Source organism: Condylura cristata, unplaced genomic scaffold (assembly GCF_000260355.1).
Source record: "Condylura cristata isolate star-nosed mole 26May11 unplaced genomic scaffold, ConCri1.0 scaffold00015, whole genome shotgun sequence".
Classification (NCBI taxonomy): Eukaryota; Metazoa; Chordata; class Mammalia; order Eulipotyphla; family Talpidae; genus Condylura; species Condylura cristata.
In genome coordinates this window covers 51,356,832-51,376,517 of record NW_004567116.1, presented here as the reverse complement: position 1 = coordinate 51,376,517, position 19,686 = coordinate 51,356,832, and the positions used below count along the sequence as shown (strand labels likewise).

General features: G+C 32.8%; 1 protein-coding gene across 3 annotated transcripts in view; it reads left to right on the top strand.

Moving 5' to 3' along the window:
* NOX4 (NADPH oxidase 4) overlaps positions 1-19,686 on the top strand; it is a 165,239-nt gene that overhangs the window by 140,525 nt on the left and 5,028 nt on the right. For 2 of the 3 annotated variants that reach the window (XM_012725242.1, XM_004683285.2), the window contains 5 exons: positions 253-334; positions 5,714-5,833; positions 7,390-7,498; positions 14,992-15,060; positions 16,490-16,590. In XM_012725242.1, coding sequence (XP_012580696.1) covers positions 253-334; positions 5,714-5,833; positions 7,390-7,498; positions 14,992-15,060; positions 16,490-16,590 — 481 coding nt within the window. The remainder of the gene's footprint in view (positions 1-252; positions 335-5,713; positions 5,834-7,389; positions 7,499-14,991; positions 15,061-16,489; positions 16,591-19,686) is intronic. The other variant, XM_004683286.1, reaches the window with a different exon arrangement.

The following is a 19,686-nucleotide window of genomic DNA, read 5'->3' as shown; positions in this document are numbered from 1 at the left end:
ATCTTGAGTTGTAAGATTGTATTAATTTTTACCAATAAGTGCTTGCCAGTTGAGATGGTAATAAAATTACAGTCATAATATAAAATATATTTTATAAAGTAAAATATAAAATATAGATACATCTTAGTAATGTATAATAAGGTAGAAAAATTTGTAATAAAATATATGTATTCAAAATAGCACATGAAGAGAATAGGAAATTATTTATTTTGATATCAGTTCATGACTTTTTACAACTTGATGTTTTGACAGAACGATTTCGCGATTTACTACTCCCTCCATCTAGTCACGACTCCGAGATGCTGCCCTTCATTCAATCTAGAAATTATCCAAAGTAAGAAAGAGAAGTTCATGGGGTATTGGGGAGGAAATGGACATAGTGGTGGGAGAAATTTGGGAGGGCAAAGACAAACTGTTTTTTTTTTTTTTTTCCCCTAAGATTTCTGCAGAAGCCAGCATAACATAACCTAACAAGGGCATCTCCTGCAATATAACCCAGATTCTACATACCTGGGTCAGAGAAAATAAAAACTTGCTTGCAAGTGTATTCTAGCTGTGGCTGGAACTGTTGCAGAATCTCCAGGTCACCACAGTTGAACACTCCCAACACTCAGGCACATAGATATAGTTGGACATCCTTGTAGGGATTCCTCTATTACATATACACGTTGACAAAAAGCATGGGCACCTGAAGAGATGGATTCTTGTCTGTTAGTAGTTTTCCTCACAGTTGCTGTTTGCAGAGACAGTTTTTCTCCCACTTGGGCTTACTATTCCTTAGTTGTTTTTAATTGGAGAAGCTGAAGAAGGGTCACAGTGATTTCTTTGTTTGTAATTTGCTTGCAGATCTCCCCCTAGATTTCCTCAGCTATTTGATATTACAGATATCCTCATTACTAGATTATTTATTTGATAGTGATTTGATATATTCTAATGTATAACAGAAATACCATTAGATAATTATTTTTAGTGTCTTAACATTTGGAATAAGTGTTTATTTGAGAATCTGTAAATTACAAGAATAAAAGTTACTAATGATGTCATACACACCATATTACAGTAGCTAAGAGTGCAGACTTTGAGGTAGCTGACTATTTAACCACGGACAGCCTAACTCTCTGTGCTTCAGTTCTACCTATGTGAAAGGAGAGAGGAATTAATACCTACAATCAAGGTTATTAGGAAGATGGAATGAATTAATTGCCACAACATAAAATGTTTGAAATTGAGTTCAGTATATGGTAGACACCCATGCCACTTAAAATAAAATTTTTAGTGCAGTATTGATTATATTTTCATTTTTACAACACATTAAGGAAATATTTGATAGCTGTTATATAAGGCTGCTTTTGTCACCCTGATATTAATAATAACATGTAATTACAATTTATTTTTTCCAAAGTGAAGCACTGGTTTGGTGAATTCTTGGCCATCTTTTTGAGCTTTATTTTTCTGTGTTATCATAGCTTTCTAGGCCTAACAAATACTTACATAAAGATTCTATATTAAACAAAATGTGCTTATTTAAAGTATATTAAGTATTTTTACCTTCCCATTAGCTATGTGTTTATTTGTATTGAGGTAAAGTTGGTTTACATAATTGTATATACTTTAGGGATTATATGCTCAAACTTTTACAAATACCTGTTTTCACATTAATCCCAACAGTTTTTCAACAGGCTCCACTGGGTCCCCTCCCTTTCTTACTCCCAAACTACCACCCTTCACTTCTGGATGCCTCAGTTTTACAGTCACATGTAAAGGGTTTATCATTGTTTTAGTGTTGTCTTATTCTTTGTTTTGACTTTTTACATTCCCACTTATATAAATGACACCATCTGGTAGATGTCTTTCTCCTTCTCATTTATTTGGTCTAGCATTATCCTCTTCATTTTCATACATGTTTTCTCAAATAGCAACTCACCTTAGAGTTGCATACTTTTCCACTGTGTACATATGTATATGTATGTATATATATATATATATATATATATATATAAATAACTATAACATATATATTTTTTCTGATACACTGTTCTATCCTTGTATGCAGAGTTGTTTTTTGTTTTTCTCCCCCCCACACACAATTTCCCTATTGTATTAAGACTGCAATGAACATATGAGTGCATATAAATTTGTTGAAATTATAATTGCTTCATTCTTCTGGCAGATACCTAGGAGTGGAATTGTTTGGTCATATGGTAGATCCATACTTAATCATTTTAGAAATGTCTACACTGTTTTCTTTTAAATTCTGGATTAGTCTACATTCCCACCAACAGTACATGAGGGTTCATACTAATATTTGTCAATTCTGGTCTTTTCAATTTAGTTCATTCTCATAGTATGAGATAGTATCTCATTGTTTTGTCAGGATTATTTGGCTATTCAAGGTTTCAGAACCATGTATTTCTTTGAAGAATGCCATTAAAGATTTGATAGGAAATGCATTGAATCTGTCTGTTCTTTTTGATAGAAACATGTGTTTTAACAATGTTAATTATTCAAATTCATAAGCATGAATTACATTTCCATTTTATTAAGTCTTCCATTTTTATACTAATGTCTTATATAGTTTTCATTATACAAAGTCCATTACTTATTTTGATAGGTTTACTTCTAGATACTTAATTATTTTTGTTATAATTTTGATTGGGATAATTTTTCATTTCTTTGTCTAACTGTTGTTAGACAATACACACACTTATTTACAAATTAGTTTTTACAAATTGATTTTGTAACAATCCACTTCAATGTTCAATTTATTATTTCAATTAGCTTATTTTAAAGATTGATTTATTTATGCATTCAGAGCTGGGGTACAAGCCAGCAGTGCAGGGGTAGTAAGAGGATTCACCAGAGACAGATTGGAGAGCTGAACAGGCCAACTAGAAGTACACTGCTGAGGGGAGCAGTGGGCATATCAGCAGAGGTCTGCCGTGCCATGTGTTTCACCTCTGGGGCAGGAATAGATCTCATGCTGAAGTGGCTTTAGCTTCTAAGTGCTGTGCTTTAACCCACTGAGCTACCAGGGAAGACCTCAGTTAGCTTTTTGTTATTGTCTTTAGGGTTTTCCAGGTATGGCTTTTCCTTGTAGAACTTTTATGCTATCTGAAAATAAAGTTTTAATCCCAATCATATTTTCCTTTGTGTTCCAGGCAAGTGATACAATTAACTAAGTGAATACAATAATAAAATCCACAGCATCACTTGCTAAAAAATTAAAGTGGTTAAAAATTCTAAATTACTGCTATGTATATTCTTAAAACTAATGAATTTAAATAACAAAATAGGCACACACAAAATTATAACAGAAACTCAAGACCTCAAGGGACTATGTAATTTTAAAAAGAACAATTATCCAATATTCCAGATATGAAGACATGACAGATTATCTCTCTGTATCAGATAGAATTCAAAATGATCGGAAGTATGAAGCTCATAGAGACAGGATAAAATATAGAAAGGCAAATCAGTGTGATAAGAGGACTCAGAAACCTGTTGAAAATGAGATAGCAAAAACCAGAAAAAAAAAACAATGAGTTCAGAAATATGATAAGGAAGACATTAATGATTCAAATAAGAAAATCTCAGTTCAGGATGTAATTATCTCAAAAATTGTGACTAAGAGCTCTAAGGAAAAAACATGGGAACCAAATAGACTAAATGGAGAATCAGTATGTGACCTTGAAGATAAAAATGTACAATTGACCCAGATGGAAATAGAGCAATGAGATGTGAACATAAAAGTGAAGTAACACCAAAAGAACTATCTGTTCCCATTAGGGAATTTAATATAAGTATAATGAGTACCCCAGAGGGGGGGAAATAAGGAGAAGGTAATGGTATTCAGAAAAATAGTGGAGGAAACTTCTCAAACATGTCAAAGGAACTAAACATACAAGTCATTAATCTGAAAACCACCTGGCTATCTAAAGGCAATGAGAACAAAACATAAAAAAAAAAAAAAATTGAAGGTGGTTTGGGAAAAAAAAAAAAGAAGGAAAAAAAGAAGGTTCTCCCTAGATTTCTCACGAGGAACTATGACATATAGTTAAATGACATATTTAAAATACTCAAAGGTAAAAGCTTGCACCAAAAATATTGTATCCTACAATTCTATTTCAAATATGTAAGAAGACATAGTTTTCCCTGAAAGGAAAAACTTACTTTACTTTCAGATTTCTTTCCCATAAACAAGTCACAACTATTGTTAAGCTTATAAACTCAAAAAGCAAATGCATATATTGAACTTCTTGTTCATTCTTTCTGTACTTTTTTTTTTTAAATTCATATTTGTGTAATGCATGTAATGTGTCATTATGTGGAGAAAACAGAGCTGAACTATTTCACATGACATTGTGGTTTTCTTGGGTTTTTAAGTTAGCAGTAACTCCAAGGAGGAAATTTTTCTGTATATTCCTTTTATTTAGCTTATTGTGTTTTTGCATTTATTTCTGCCTTCAAGTTGGGGTAGTTTAATTGTTTCCTTAAATAATTTTTCAGTTCCTGTCTCTCTCTTCTCCTGAGACTCCTTATTCTTATATTTTCCTTTCCTAATTACATCAGAATTCTGAAAATGTTTCTTCACTATTTTTCTTTTGTATATATGTAATCTTGTTTGCTTTCATATCAGCATATTTTATTTATTTAACTCATTCTTCTCTGGGATCTACTGATTTGCAGGGATTTCTCCAGAAAATTTAATCTTCATTGATTTTTTTTAATCCTATAATTCTGTTAGTTTCTTGTTCAAATTTTCAAATCAACCTTCTATTTGTTTTACATAGAATGTTTTTCCTTTTCTGAGTTTTTCTTATATAGCTCTACTCTGTTTACTGAAAATTGTTTATGTATTCTAATACTTCGGTTATCTTGAATGTGAAAATTTTTATTTATTTATCTGATAGAAGAAAGTTCTATGCCTGTGTTGTTGGCTTCTAGAGACTGGTTTTCTTTCTGTGCCATATTGTTACTTGAGTACTTATTTGACCATTCATATTTTTCTGTCTCCTCATTTTTCCTTTCATGTTTGTTTGTTTTAACTTTTTGTCATGGGTCTTCCTCCCTCCCTATCCTGAGCTTTTAGCAGGTGGTGGTTACATTAGATGGGACCTTACCTGGAGCAAATTCTAGCTTGTGGTCAATTGTCAGGCATCTTATATCACTGAGCTATTGTTTGAGCTGCCCCAGTGCAGTTACAGGTGAGCAGCATGGTTGTGGTTCTAATTAACATGGGTATCCCCAACCATTTCCATACTAGCAACCTAGCAGAGCAAGAGGTGAAAGTGTTACCTTCTTGTTTTTCAATCTATAAATTTTCTGTTAATGTACATAATAAATGTTACAGTAAGTATGCTTCTGTCTTTGCCATTGAATAAAATCTTATTAATTAAGTTTAGGCTTAGTAAAGCAGTCACATTTCTTTTTAGTCAAATATAGTATAGTTACAGTTTTAATTTTATCTCAGCCATCTGCCATGCATTTCTTTGTATGTTTCACTCAAGACTTACGCTTAGAAACATATGCATTTCTTTTAATATTGACATTTCATAATAATTTCTTGTTTCTTAGGCTTATCATTATGAGGTACAATATAATAAAGTTTGAGCCATCACAAAGCCTGAAATTTGGCTTTTGCATTTTTCCTAGGAAATTTCTAGAAAATTAACTTAATTTTCATTTTTACCAACTTTGTCTTCCTTCTCCTCAGACTCTATGTTGATGGTCCCTTTGGAAGTCCATTTGAGGAGTCACTGAACTATGAGGTCAGCCTCTGTGTGGCTGGAGGCATTGGAGTAACTCCATTTGCATCAATACTCAACACGCTGCTGTATGTCATTTTGATCAAGTTCTTTAGTTCATATAAGGAACTGTCATTATTGAAGGCATCTCTCTTTTAGTATGAAGTCATTTGTTTTAGAACTCTTCTACTTGTTCATGGAATTCCATTTTCTGATTGATAATGCTCAATATGTGATCTATAACATTCAGCATACTTTTTGTAAAACATTTCAGTATCACAATTGTATATTTCTCTATTTATTCTGTTAGATTTATCCCATAAGCCTTCATTCTACTTGTTCATCAATAGTAAACACCACTCTTCACTCAGTCAGTATTTTTGTACAAAGTGCCTATGTCCTTATCTATATTATTGGGGATAGCAATATAACAATGACTGACTCAGTATACCTGTACTTAAAAATCATTAAAATGTGGCAGCTGAAAAATAAACCACTGAAAATTTCATCAGAAATTTTAAACTACTTCATATTAGAACTATGATGTAAGTAAGAGAGAGACAACGTATAGAAATCAAAGGCCAGTTGTATTATTGATATTTTGTCAGGTACATTTCTCAAAGATAAAGAATAAACACATTTCTTTTTTCTGTTATTCAGCAAAGTTATGATTAATGGGAGAAAAGAAATTTCAAAGTGGAATTGCAAAAAGGAAATACTTTTTCAGGTTTTTTTTTTAAATTCTAATATTAAAAGCAAAAAAAAAATGAATTGATTAGTAATAATTGTCACAACATAAAGTAACAGGATGTTACTCTCAAATCCCTGCAACGTACTTTTCAAAAAGACACAATTTACATTAAAGTTTTTTTTTTTTTTTATGGAATACTTAAAACGAAATGACAACTTCAAGCAATGTGTTAGAGGAAAAAAAAACCTTTACTTTTAAAATACTTGATATAAATGTGGCCTTTTTTGTATCTTCTTAGGAAAATACCCACATTCCAACCACAAATTATGTATTTGTTTCTGACAACATGTTGCAAGTTATTTGCACAGCTAAAGTTAAGGAAAGAGAGGAATATTTTCTTAACCACAGACCTGCTTTATATTATAAATGGAAATCCAGATTTGGATTATGAGGTTCAGAAATGCATTACATAGTATGTGGTTGTGAAATTGCTTTAATTATTTTTAAGAAAAGGAAAAAAAAAACAACCAACTATCTGGAATGGTTTAGATATTTCTGCTGGGAAATCAGGGTGAGATAGATGACTGTTGGAGCCACACAGAGTGACATAATTCACTAAAAATAAGAAAAAAAAAAGATTCTGAAATTCATGGCTGATATTTTCTACCAGAAGTCTAGTTGCTTGCCTTCAACTAGAAATAGGTGGTAGTTATATAATATTGCAAGTATAAACACTTAAATTTGTGGAGTCTGCAATGTTTTTGAGTTAGTATGTTGCATTTTAAACTCATCTGGAAGTTATTTTAAGTGCTATGAGAAGCGAGAATGTGAATGGTATTTTTTCCCTATTGGTTGCCAACTAATAAGAAGCAAATTTTCAAGGATACAGGGGTCCTTATGTATTTATTTTCTTTTAACCATCCTAATCATCATCATTGTACTTTAATTTTAAAGGGATGACTGGAAACCATACAAACTTAGAAGACTCTATTTTATTTGGGTGTGCAGAGACATTCAATCCTTCCAGTGGTTTGCAGACTTACTGTGTGTGTTGCATAACAAGGTAATTTTGAGATTGCTTTGTTTTCCCAGATTTTAAAATTTCAAAACTTAGCTAGTTTTTTTTTTTTCCAAATGAGAACGGTAGTAATTTCTATAATCTGTATATTGAACCACAAAATTTGTGGGTAAGCATTAAGTAAGAGGAAAAAATTCCCTTTAACTTAAAAAAATGAGACAAACCTAATTAATTACTTCATACACATCATTGCAGATTTTGATATCTGTATGTGTAATTGCCTGTACGTTTGTAACATACAAATTTCTGTTCATTAACATGTGTTTAAAAATGTAAAGTATGCATCTGACTTATGTGTTTGTGTTTCGGATGTATGTGTATGAGTATGACTCAGGCAAATTTTTGCATGTAGGGTAGTATAGAAAGACAGATGGAGGGAAGCATCAGCAAATAAATGCTAACAAACCTTCCATTTGTTATTTATAATAGCATTAACTATATACTATTAGTATATATATAACATATATAGAGAAAGAATATATATATACATATATATAATAGCATTAAATATATACTTCAAATGCATCACCACAGAGTTTTGACACGTCACAGAATTTCAAAAATCCCCATTTTTTAAAATATTAATTAACTAATTAATTAATTAATTATTAGTTGGTTTCTGTGAATGGTGTGGGATAGTAAACTAGCTTCATTTTTTTTGCATGTATCTGCCTGGTTTTCCTAGCACTACTTGTTGAACAAGTTTCCTCTGTTCCCGGTAATATTTTTTACTCTTTTGTCAAAGATTAGCTCTCCATAAAACTGTGGGTTTATATGTGGGTTTTCTATTTGAATCCATTGGTCTTTATGCCTATTCTTGTTCCAGAACCATACAGTTTTTATCATTATGGCTTTTTAGTATAGCTTGAAGTCTGGGAGTGCGATGCCTTTATCTTGTTTCATTTTAGTCAGGAGAGATTTTGGCTATTCAGGATTCTTATGGTTCCATATAAATCTCATCAATATTTTTTCAAAATAGAACATTTGAAGAATGTCATTGAGATTTTTATTGGAATAGTGGTAAATCTATATATTGCATTCAGTAGGCTAGCCATTTTAATATATCAATTCTCAAATCCATGAGCAGGGCAGTATCTCTATTTCTTTGTGTCTTCTTTTATTTGTTTTAACAGTGTTTTATAATATTTTTTGTATAGGTCTTTTACCTGTTTTGTTAGGTTTATTCCCAAGCATTTGATTTGTTGTTGTTGTTGTTTCTATTGACTTCTGTGTTGTTTTATATCCTGCTATATTACTAAACTGATTAATTTTCATTAGTTATTCTGTGTCGTTTTTAGGATTTTCCATGTTGTCTGAAAATAAAGATAGTTTTACTTCTTCTTTCCCTATTTGAATTTTTTGCATGTCTTTTTTCCTGTCTTATTGCTCTGGCTAGGACTTCCAGGAATATGTTGAAGAGCAATGGTGATACAGGGCATCTTTGTCTTTTTCCTGATCTTAAAGGAAAAGCTTTCAGCTTTTCTCCATTGAGAATAATATTGGCTGTGGGTTTGTCAAATACAGTTTTTATCATGTTGAGCTATGTTCCTTCTATTCCAAGGATTTTGAGGATCTTAATCATAAATGGATATTGAACACTGTCAAATGCCTTCTCTGCATCTATTCATATGATTATGTGGTTTTAATTCTGTTGGTTGATGTGATAGATTATGTTAATTGATTTTTGGATGTTGAAAAATCTAGTGCCCATGGAGCAAAGTCCACTTGGTAGTGGTGTATTAATTTTTTAATGCATTGCTGGCTAAGATATTATTTAGGATTTTTGTATAAGTCTTCATTAGGAAGATTGGCCTGAAGTTTTCTTTTTTTTTTGCTGCCTTTCTTAGGTTTTAGTGTTATTGTGATATGTAGGCTTCATAAAATGTATTTGATAGCTTTTCTTCTTTCTTAACAAAAATCCCAAATTCTTATTTTTATTTCTTAGAGCTTAAAACAGGTATTCTTCATTTACCCTGTATATAACTTATATTTAACATTTATGCATATTTAGTTTTTCAAGATATACACATAAACACATTACTGTAGTATAGTTCAAGAAATTTAGACTAAACAAAATCCACTCTTCCTACTTTTTCTGCACATTCCACATAACCAAAGCTAAGTAACTATTATTTATATTATTCTGAAACTTTTTTTTTTTTAAGATTTATTTATTTGTACATAAAGAACTGTGGTACAGGCCAGAGGCTCAGGGGCAGTGAGAGGCTTCACCAGAGACAGAGTGGGCAACAGAACAGGTAGATTACAGAAGTACACTGCTGAGGGGAGCAGCGGGAGGGTCAGGAGAGGTCTGCCACACCATGTGGTTACCTCCGGGGCAGGCGGGAATCGAACTCCTGCGGAAGTGGCTTTAGCTTCTCAGTTCAGTGCTTTAACCCGCTGCACCACCAGGGAGGGTCGTGAAACTTATTTTTAAATGTATTGCTATCATTAATGTTTTTATTAGTAAGGCCTTTGTAAAGTAAGTTTATTTTTTGTGACTACTAGATAATATTTCATGTTTTGGATGTATCTACTTAATTTAACTATCCCCTGATTATGAAATTTGCTTTATAATTAGAATACTATAAAGAACATCACACATTCCTTTTTGTGCAGATTTAGTCAATCAGTCAGCAATCTGTCATTCACTAAATATTTACTAGCTTACCTACTACAAATCAGAAACTGTTCTAGGAGCTACAGATACATAGATGATCATAAAAAAAAAACTTAAGTTTCTAATTACATGTGATTTATATTCTAAGTAGGAAAGATAGACAGCAAATCAATCAACAAATATTTGATTATAATTAGACCAAGAGAGAAACAGAAATTGGGTAAAATGATAGAGAGTAAGTAGTAGAGTATGTTAACTTATATTATGTGTTTGGTAATATTCACCAAACACAGAGGTATCTGAGCAGATTTGGGTGACATGAATAAACAGATTATATTGATATCTTTTGGGGGAAAATTGAGGAGAAATATTGTATTTCACAGATAAGGACTCTCATATAATAATTTGCTTGGTGGGTTGCAGGAAGTTCAAAAAGTTCTTTATGGGCAATGAAGAGAATGCAAGAAGAATGGCATGAGAGAGAATCAGAGAAGTATTTTATGAGTTCTTCTGGGTAAAAGGTAGAGTGTATATAGCTTTGGGGAGTTATGCAAGAAGATATAGGGTTAAGGGGAAGAGGCAAAATAATTGAAAGTGGCCATTTAAACAGATATTTTTATACCACTGTTCACTTCACCATTACTCACAATAGGCAAGGGGTGGAAATAACCCCAATGTCCACCAATAGATTAATGGATAGAGAAAAATGTACAAATGGAATATTGTTTAATTTTAAAAAGAATGACCCTCTGACACATTACAATATGAATGAAGCTTGAAAAGATTATGCTAAGTGCATCAAAACAGCCACAAAAGAAAAAAAATATTGTTTGAGTCTATTTGTATGAGATACCTGGAGTAGTATAATTAATGATACAAGGTGTATAGTGGTTGTTGCTAGAGATTAGGAGGGAAGGTGACTGGTGTGTGGGGAACGTTTTGGGGACCTTATGAGCCTTATGAGGCTAAGGTAATCCAGTTGTAAACCGATGGTTGTTCAGAATATTTTGATATTATGATTATGCAAACAGGGAAGTCATAAATTAGCAGTGGAAATTCTGATATTTCAAAGTTTTTCCTTTTCTATACAGAATTTGTCAGTTTGTAGAAGTTGCAAAGCATCTGTCAGGATGGTTATTGTTTAACATACATAGAGTTTTGATTTAAGAAGATGAAAAGATTTTGGAAATGGATGTTGGTGATTGTTGCAACAGGAACTTCTTTTTGCTTTGTAGTGGAAAAGCTGTGAGGGACACAGCAGTTGTGGAACAGGTTTGCATGGTGAGACTTTGTGCTTGAGCAGAAATACTTGTGCCACTTATTGAAATCATACAGGATAGTGAAATCTGATCATGCAGCAATGCTATGAGAAATAAGGTTTGAAGTATATATAGGAATAGGGGACAAAGTTTTACAAGGAACAAAGAAGGGGGCATTGTGACCATGTGTATTATCACAGGCAGAGTTATCCCAAGATCACCATGGAGATAATCACATAATCAGTTCAACACCAGCCTAGGCATCCTAGGTCTGCCTCGTGATATGAGCAATACGCCTAAGTAGTCAGCAAATGTTCTACTGTGATTTGTAGAGAGCAAATAGGTTACTGTTGCTCAGAAGTGGCCAACTCATAGGAACCCACAGGTGATGGTTGTATAACAATGTGAATTTACTTAATGCCACTTAAATATTCTTTTAAAAATAATAACAATTAAATGGTAAATTTTACATTATGTACTTTACCATCATCAATAGTCCAGATTACTGGGAACCATCATGGACCTACTAAATCAAGGAAGAGAAAAGGAAGAGTTGAAATGTAATTGAAAGGATTTTATCTGAGTCATCAGACAATAGATGGGCTTGGGAGTGTGTGTGAAAGCAACAAGGAGAGGGATACTGTAGATTGTTAGAGAACAGGTGACAGCTAACAAAGGAGAAAATCATCAGGGAATTTATTCTTTGAGGGAGAAAAATATTTCAAAAAGGGCAGAATCACTGTTCTCAAATGTGTGCCTATACACATTTCTAAGTTATTGCCTAAGACTGGACTTTCTGAGTTGGTGGTTATTTTTAGAAATTAAATAAACCTTAAATTTAATATATACTGACAGAGTTTTCCCTAAAGATTCTAAAATAGTTTGTATCACCATCGAAGAATTTACAAAGAATTTCTTCTATAATATTTATTTTATTTATAAATACATATTTATTTTATTTATATTTCTATAATATTTATTTATTTAAAAAGATGTATTTATTTATGCATAGAGGAACTAGGGTATAGGCCAGAAATGCAGGGTGCTGAGAGGTTTTACCAGAGGCAAAATGGGGAGCAGAAAAGGCAGATCTATTGAAGTACATTGCTGAAGGGAGCAGCAGATGAGAGAAGAGAGGTCTTCTCCATCGTGTGGGTCACTTCCCTGTTTAGGCATTGAACTCCTGCTGCAGTGGTTGTGGATAGCTTCAGAGCACTGCACTTTAAACCCTTGCACAATTGGGGAGGCCCCACATTACTGATCACTTAATTTTACCCATTTTGTAAACAGTGGAAACATTATGTTTTCCCCTGAATGTTAGCAATGTTGAACCTCTCTTTCTATGATTATTGAAAACTTACAGCTGGCATTTTTTATTATATTTTTACTAATTGTCTAATTTAAGAAAATCTTCCTTGAACTAATAGGTAGAGCCCATGCATCTTTTCATATGAAAGTGTGCAAATTTAACTCAATGCTAGAAAAAAATTGCAATTAAATAGTGCATACTTTATAAAGCAAGTATCAGAAAAGGAAGAGAATAAGGTAAGATATATATATGTAAGTCATTTGACTGTCAATATTGTTAAATCTTAAAATGAGCATCTTATATCCTTTTCAGGTTTTTGCATGAATATACTTTACCCTTAGGAATTCATGCAATAACTTTAAAGCTAACACAATGGAGTGAGAAATATCTCTGCATAATTTTCATGCTTGTTCACAAAATATTCTCAACATTGGTTTTTCAGTTGTACCTCTGAAGGATGATGCTAAAATAAAAGACTCTTTAATTTGTATTTGGAACTGTATTACTGAGTTGTGTGTGTTTTGTGTGTGTTTGTGAGAGAGAGAGAGAGAGAGAGCAATAGCAAGAAATTATAGTGAACTTACAAAAGATAGCTGCAAAGTGAAGACATATGTTTTACCTCCTCCAGAGGAACACCACAAAACTGATGAAAAACAAAGCCCAAAATTCTTTAGCTTAAAATGATCATCAGAATAAACAACAGAAGCAGCATCTCAGTGAATGACTTAAGAAAACCTCTAAGTGAACAGTGTTTATGGAAATAGCAGGGTAGAGTAAGGCAGTACAACCCACATGAGGTAGGGATGTCTGTGGTTCAGAGTTCCCGGTGGATGTTGAGTGATGCAGGCCAAAATCCAGCCTTCTAATATCTGACACTGCACAGTGTAAGGAGGTACATATGCAGACACCCAGGATTAAGGGTGTGTTGAGGGAGCGTTAGAATTGAGAACACAGAACAGGGCTATTGGCTTGATTTTGAGGCTAATAACACAGAAAAATTGTGGCTAAGTCAGAGCACCTGGACTTCCTTACAGAAGTTCTGCTACTAAGTCCAGACTGGAATATATGAAACATCTGGGACACACATGTGCACACACATCTATTCACATGTGTGCACACATATGTGCACATATGCACACACTCATACATCTAAAACGTGATGCCCCCATCCCAGGCAGAGGTATCTAAAACACTTAGCACAACCTCAAAAATAAACTATTTGGAATGGGAATTTCAAAGCCTCGAATCTTCTTGGGGGAATCCTTTAATGTCAGTTGCATTTGGTCTTCTTTTATACCTACTATCCATGCTGATACCAGTCTCCCAATTACCCGAACAACTGCAAAAATACTGAAAATGTATTATCACTGCTACCCACTGCAAAGTTGTTAGCAACTGCTTCTGCAGAAGCTCAATCCCTGGCCAGGGAGGTAACCCACATCGTGCAGCAGAACTCTCCTGTCTCACCTGCTGTTCCCTTCAGCAGTGTACTTTGTCAGTCTGCCTGTTCTGCTCCCCACTCTGTCTCTGGTGAATCCTCTTACTTCCCCTATACCTCTGGCCTACAATCCAGCTGCCTATGCATAAATAGATAAGTCTTAATAAAAAATAACAAAAGATGTGGTATATACAAACCATAGAATATTACATAGCCACAAAAAAGACAAAATGCAGATATTTTCAACAGAAGGAGTAAACTAAAAAAAAAAGAAATACACAGACAAATATGTTAAAATAATAAATATTTGATATTCATATAACAGAGACTAAACAACATATTTGATAGTCATATAACAGACAATTCAACAACATAAAACACTACATGAACACCTTTGCTGAGAGGTCAGAAGATAAGAGGGGCTGGGGAGGAAAGGGACATGAGACTGTGATGAGGAAATTTATTATTTTAATTAAAAAATAAATTTTAAATAAAAGAAACTGAGGCTCAGAGAGATAAAAGATTTGCTCAAGGTCACGCTGGATTGACATTTGGTGTCAGAGCCCAGTTTTGTTCAATAAGTTTAACATTTCCCTCTGCTGCCATCAAAATACCTAGTTCTGCAAGTTTGCAGATAATATTGAGATTAGAATCTGGCATATATATGCGTGTGCACACACATATATGTACACATGTATATATAATATTATGCATACATTTTCTTTGTAGATATTGACTATAAGACAAAATTCATCTTATCAAATGCTAGACTTAGATGTTAGAAAATGAAAATATTTGCATATACATAAATAAATAATTGTAATTAATCTATTTACTTTATCATCCTTTTAGTTTTGGCAAGAGAACAGACCTGATTATGTTAATGTCCAGTTGTACCTCAGTCAAGCAGATGGGATACAGGTATGTGGTCAGATGTTATTGTAAATTAAACAAGATTTTTTGATGATAGAAGATTTACTGTAAAGACTATTAGAACAAAATCTTTACAGGTGTTTTGAAGAGAAGTTGACAGGGGACAGCCACTTTTAGAATGTGTCCAAATGAAAACTCAAATGAACTACATATTCCTTTCATTTCTTGTCCTTGCAAGAAGCTGGATTAGACCATTTGAGGTCAACTCTCTCCTCTCTCTTCCTATCTATTACCTCAAGTTCTTTGCCTCTAGAGAGAAGACGATCAGTGAACAATCATGGTAATTGTATTCAGGGAGGAGATATTTTATGTGGAGAGAGAGGATGAGGTCATGCACAATTAAGCTTATTTCCCACAAGGGAAACTAATATAGTAGTAATAACCATCACACATTATTAACTCACTGTCCTAGATACTGTGGTAAATATTTACCATGCATTTTCTTTTGAAATCCCAATGTTCAAGAGACAGATTATGCTACCTAGATCTTCATATTACATATGAAAAATTGATGTTTAACAACATTGAAAAACTGAATAGATATATAAATCTCGGCACAAATGCTTTCACAATTTTTTTAATATATTTGATCGCATACTTTCTATAATACTTTGAATACAAAATAAGGTTGTTCAATGTAAGTTACATTGAACTTAAGCTAACCCTAGTTTTTAGTCATATTACACCCTAGTTAATATGTAAAAATATTTCATTTTACTATCCTCATGAAGCAAGTCAATATTGTCACCTATCATCACTAATGTTATAATTGAGGCATAGTGCATAAGCTATATTTGTTTATAAGTTTCTTTTCCTGAGACTCAGACATCTTATCCTTTTGGTCTCCATTATGATTCTGTACTGTGATTTCAGACTAGTATTCTGTTAATTGCAAACACTAAGCCTTTAGAAGTTACTGGCTACCAGATCCTATCTAGAGTTCTGTTTTAGGCTGGCTTGTGCAGGATCATCTCCCCAGTTTTACAATAGCAACAGTTTGTTTTACTTTACTCATATTACTAGAGTGATATGACAACTAAATTTGTGATGTACATTCACTTTATTTAAATTTATGTACTGAGACTGATTTTGAGAGTGACAATTAAGAACCTGTTCTCTGTCTTGATATTTTAATTTTTTTTTTTTTTTAGAATTGAAGCAAACAATTGAGGTGTAGTGAAAATAAGCCATTTTAATGACATTCAAGAAGATAATGGATTTTAAAGAGAAAAGCAGAGGAAAATAACACTATTATTTTGCTTCAAAATAACTTTATTTAATAGGTTGTCATTTGGTACTTGTGGTCTTTACTTCATAGCAATTTTGTCAAAAGCACAGTATCATCAGAAATGATGTAGAATAATGGCTTGTTTGTACTGTAGTAGGTTATATAAATGCAATGATTTCTTTTTGACAGAAGATAATAGGAGAAAAATATGAAGCACTGAATTCAAGGCTGTTTCTTGGACGTCCTAGGTGGAAACTTCTGTTTGACGAAATAGCAAAATGTAATAGAGGGTAAGTACATTACTTTCAAATTTGACATATGGCTAATGGTCAAATTCAGTGTTTTAAGCAATTGTATGAAATTTTAAAAAATGAATTAGTAATAAATTTACAAGTCACTTAAGCCTTTAAATTATATCAAAGGAAGGAAGCAAGGCAGCAATCAGGGATCAACTCATCTGTAATGCCAAACAAAATTTGGTTTAGAAATAATATGAAAGACTATAAGTCTTACAAGATTAATTTATCTTATAAGAAGACTTACAAGTCTATAAAATTATCTAATTTTATTTTAATTATTTTTGATAAGACATTATTTATAATATTATATGAACTTTCAGATGTATATTTCTAAACCATACCAACTGTTAGATTACCAGCAATTTGCCACCACAGTCCACTGGGACCCCACCACATTTTACTCTAAACTTACCACATACTAACCTTTATTCTGCAATCAGAGCCCAAGAGTTTAGTTTGTTAGTTACTTTACTTTGTCCCCTGACATTCCCTGTATAAAGGAAACCAGTATTTGTTTTTTCCTTCTAATTTACTTAGCAAAATCACCTTCAGTTCAATTTTCCTAACTGGCAATATTTCATATTTGTTTGCTTTCCACCAAATTATATGTACCATTCATTTGTCTTTGGGTGTTTAAGTTGTTTTCACATCTGTAATACCTATCATAAGTAGTGCTAAATGATCATAAGTAGTGCTAAATGAAGAAAGAGGTGCATAAATTCCTTCAAATTAGTGGTTCCATATTCTTTATGGAGATACTTAAGGGGTTTTACTGGTTCAAAAGGCATATCCAGCAATGATTTGAGAAAACTTCAGTTGTTTTCAATATAGCGTGTTGCATCAACAGTGCATAAGGATTTCCTTATCCTCAGTAATTTTGTTGTATGTATATGATGTTTTTCATATGGGCTGTTCTCACAGGTGTGAGATAGTTTTGATTTGCTCTTTCCTTATTAATAAATGATGCTTAACATTTTCTCATGTTCCTTTTGGTGGGATATCTATTTGTCTTTTTTGATTCTTTAGTTGTTATGCCTTTTTAGATTGTTCTATGCTTTTGTTGTTGAGTTGCATGAGGTTTGTGTATATATTGGATAATTTTCCCATGACAGATGTAGTATATGCAAATATTTTATCTCAATTTAAATAGTTGTTTTCCATCTATTTACATTTGCTTTTTTATCACTTTTTATTGGAGTAGAAGTCCCCAAAACATCATTGGAACCAGTGTCACAGAATGTTTTGCCTGTTTCTTTCTGTGTATTTTTTAGCTACTGGTCTTAACATCCAAGTCTTTAGTGCTTTAATGTTAATTATTATGTAAGGGTACTGGAAAGAATGAAAGTACATCAATTTGGTTGTCCACTTTACATAAACCCTTTGATAAAAGACTCCCCCCCCCAAAAAAAAGAGAGAGAGAGAGACATTCCCATCTCCAGTGTATGTGTTTGGTTTCTTTATCATGAATCACATGTCCATTTAAGCTTATTTTGAGGTTATTATTCCATTCCATTGATTTGTGTAGATACACAAATATTTTTAATCCAACATCATCTATTTTATTTATTATTTTATAGAATAGTTTGAAATCTGGGAGTATTATACCTCCATTACTTTCTTTTTGTTACAATTACTTTTGTTATTTGAGATATTTTGTTGTTCTATAAATGCCAGTAATGTTTGTTCTATTTCTTTGAAGAATGTCATAATAGGTTTGATTGGACTTTTGACAAGAAAGCAATCTTGTCAATTGCTTTTTCTGCCTTGATTGTATGACCATCTGACTTTTATCTTTTTTTTTTTTTAAGATTTATTTATTTGTGCATACAGAACTGGGGTACAGGCCAGAGGCTCAGGGGTGGCAAGAGGCTTCACCAGAGACAGAGTGGGGAACAGAACGGGCAGATCAAGTGAAGTACACTGCTGAGGGGAGCAGCGGGCGGGTCAGGAGAGGTCTGCCACGCCATGTGGTCACCTCCAGGGCAGGCGGGAATCGAACTCATGCTGAAGCGGCTTTAGATTCTCAGTGCTGTGTTTTAACCCGCTGTGCCACCAGTGAGGGCCTATCTTTTTTTTTTTTTTTTTTTAATGTGAATTATACTGATTAATTTGCAGGTGTTGAAATATTCTTATACCTTTGGCATAAATTCTATTTCGACATGATTTGTGCTCTCTTACATATATAGCTAGATTCAGTGCTTAAATTTGTTGAGGAGTTTTGTGCATCTTTTCATCAGAGATAATACTCTGTAGTTTTCTTTCATTATTCTGATGTGCTTATCTGCTTTTATTGTTAGGGTAATGTTGGCCTTATAAGTTGCCTTTGGAAATATTCTCATTACTTCAAATATTTGAAAAGTTTTGGAAGTTTAGTGAAACAATAATGTTCTATGTTTTCATAATTTAGGGAGGCATTTGATTACTATTTTAATTCGCTTGATTGTCTGTTCAGATTATTTGTCTCCTTATTCTATCTTAGAAGGTTGTTTTGTATTAAGTATCATCTATTTCCTCTGGTTGTATCAGATATATTGGCATAAAGAAATCCATGAGCAGGGATATCTTTCCATTTCATGGAGTCTTCTTGTATTTATCTTAACAGTGTTTTGTAATTTTCTTTGTATAGGTCTTTTACCTCTTGTTAAGTTGACTCCAGGTATTAGATTGTTATAATTGAAAAGGGGAATATTTTTTCTTTTAATGTCTGCTTCTTCTGATTGATTGTAAACAGGAAGGCCTCTGACTTTTGTGTGTTGATTTTATATCCTGCTACCATGCTAAACTGGTTGATGCTTTTGATTACTTTCTCTGTGGAGTTTTTAGGGTTTTTTTTTTTCATATAAATTAATATATTGCCTGCAAATAAGGACAGTTTTACTTCTTTTCCTATTTGGATTCCTTGTATATCTTTTCCCTGTCTTATTGCTCTGGCTAGAATGCCCAATGTTATGTTATGTGATAGTGGACACATTTTTCTTCTTCCTGATCTCAAAGGAAAGGCTTTCAGCTTTTCTCTGTTGAGGATAATATTGGCTGTGGGTTTATCATAGATGGCTTTTATCATGTTGAGTTATGTTCCTTCTATTC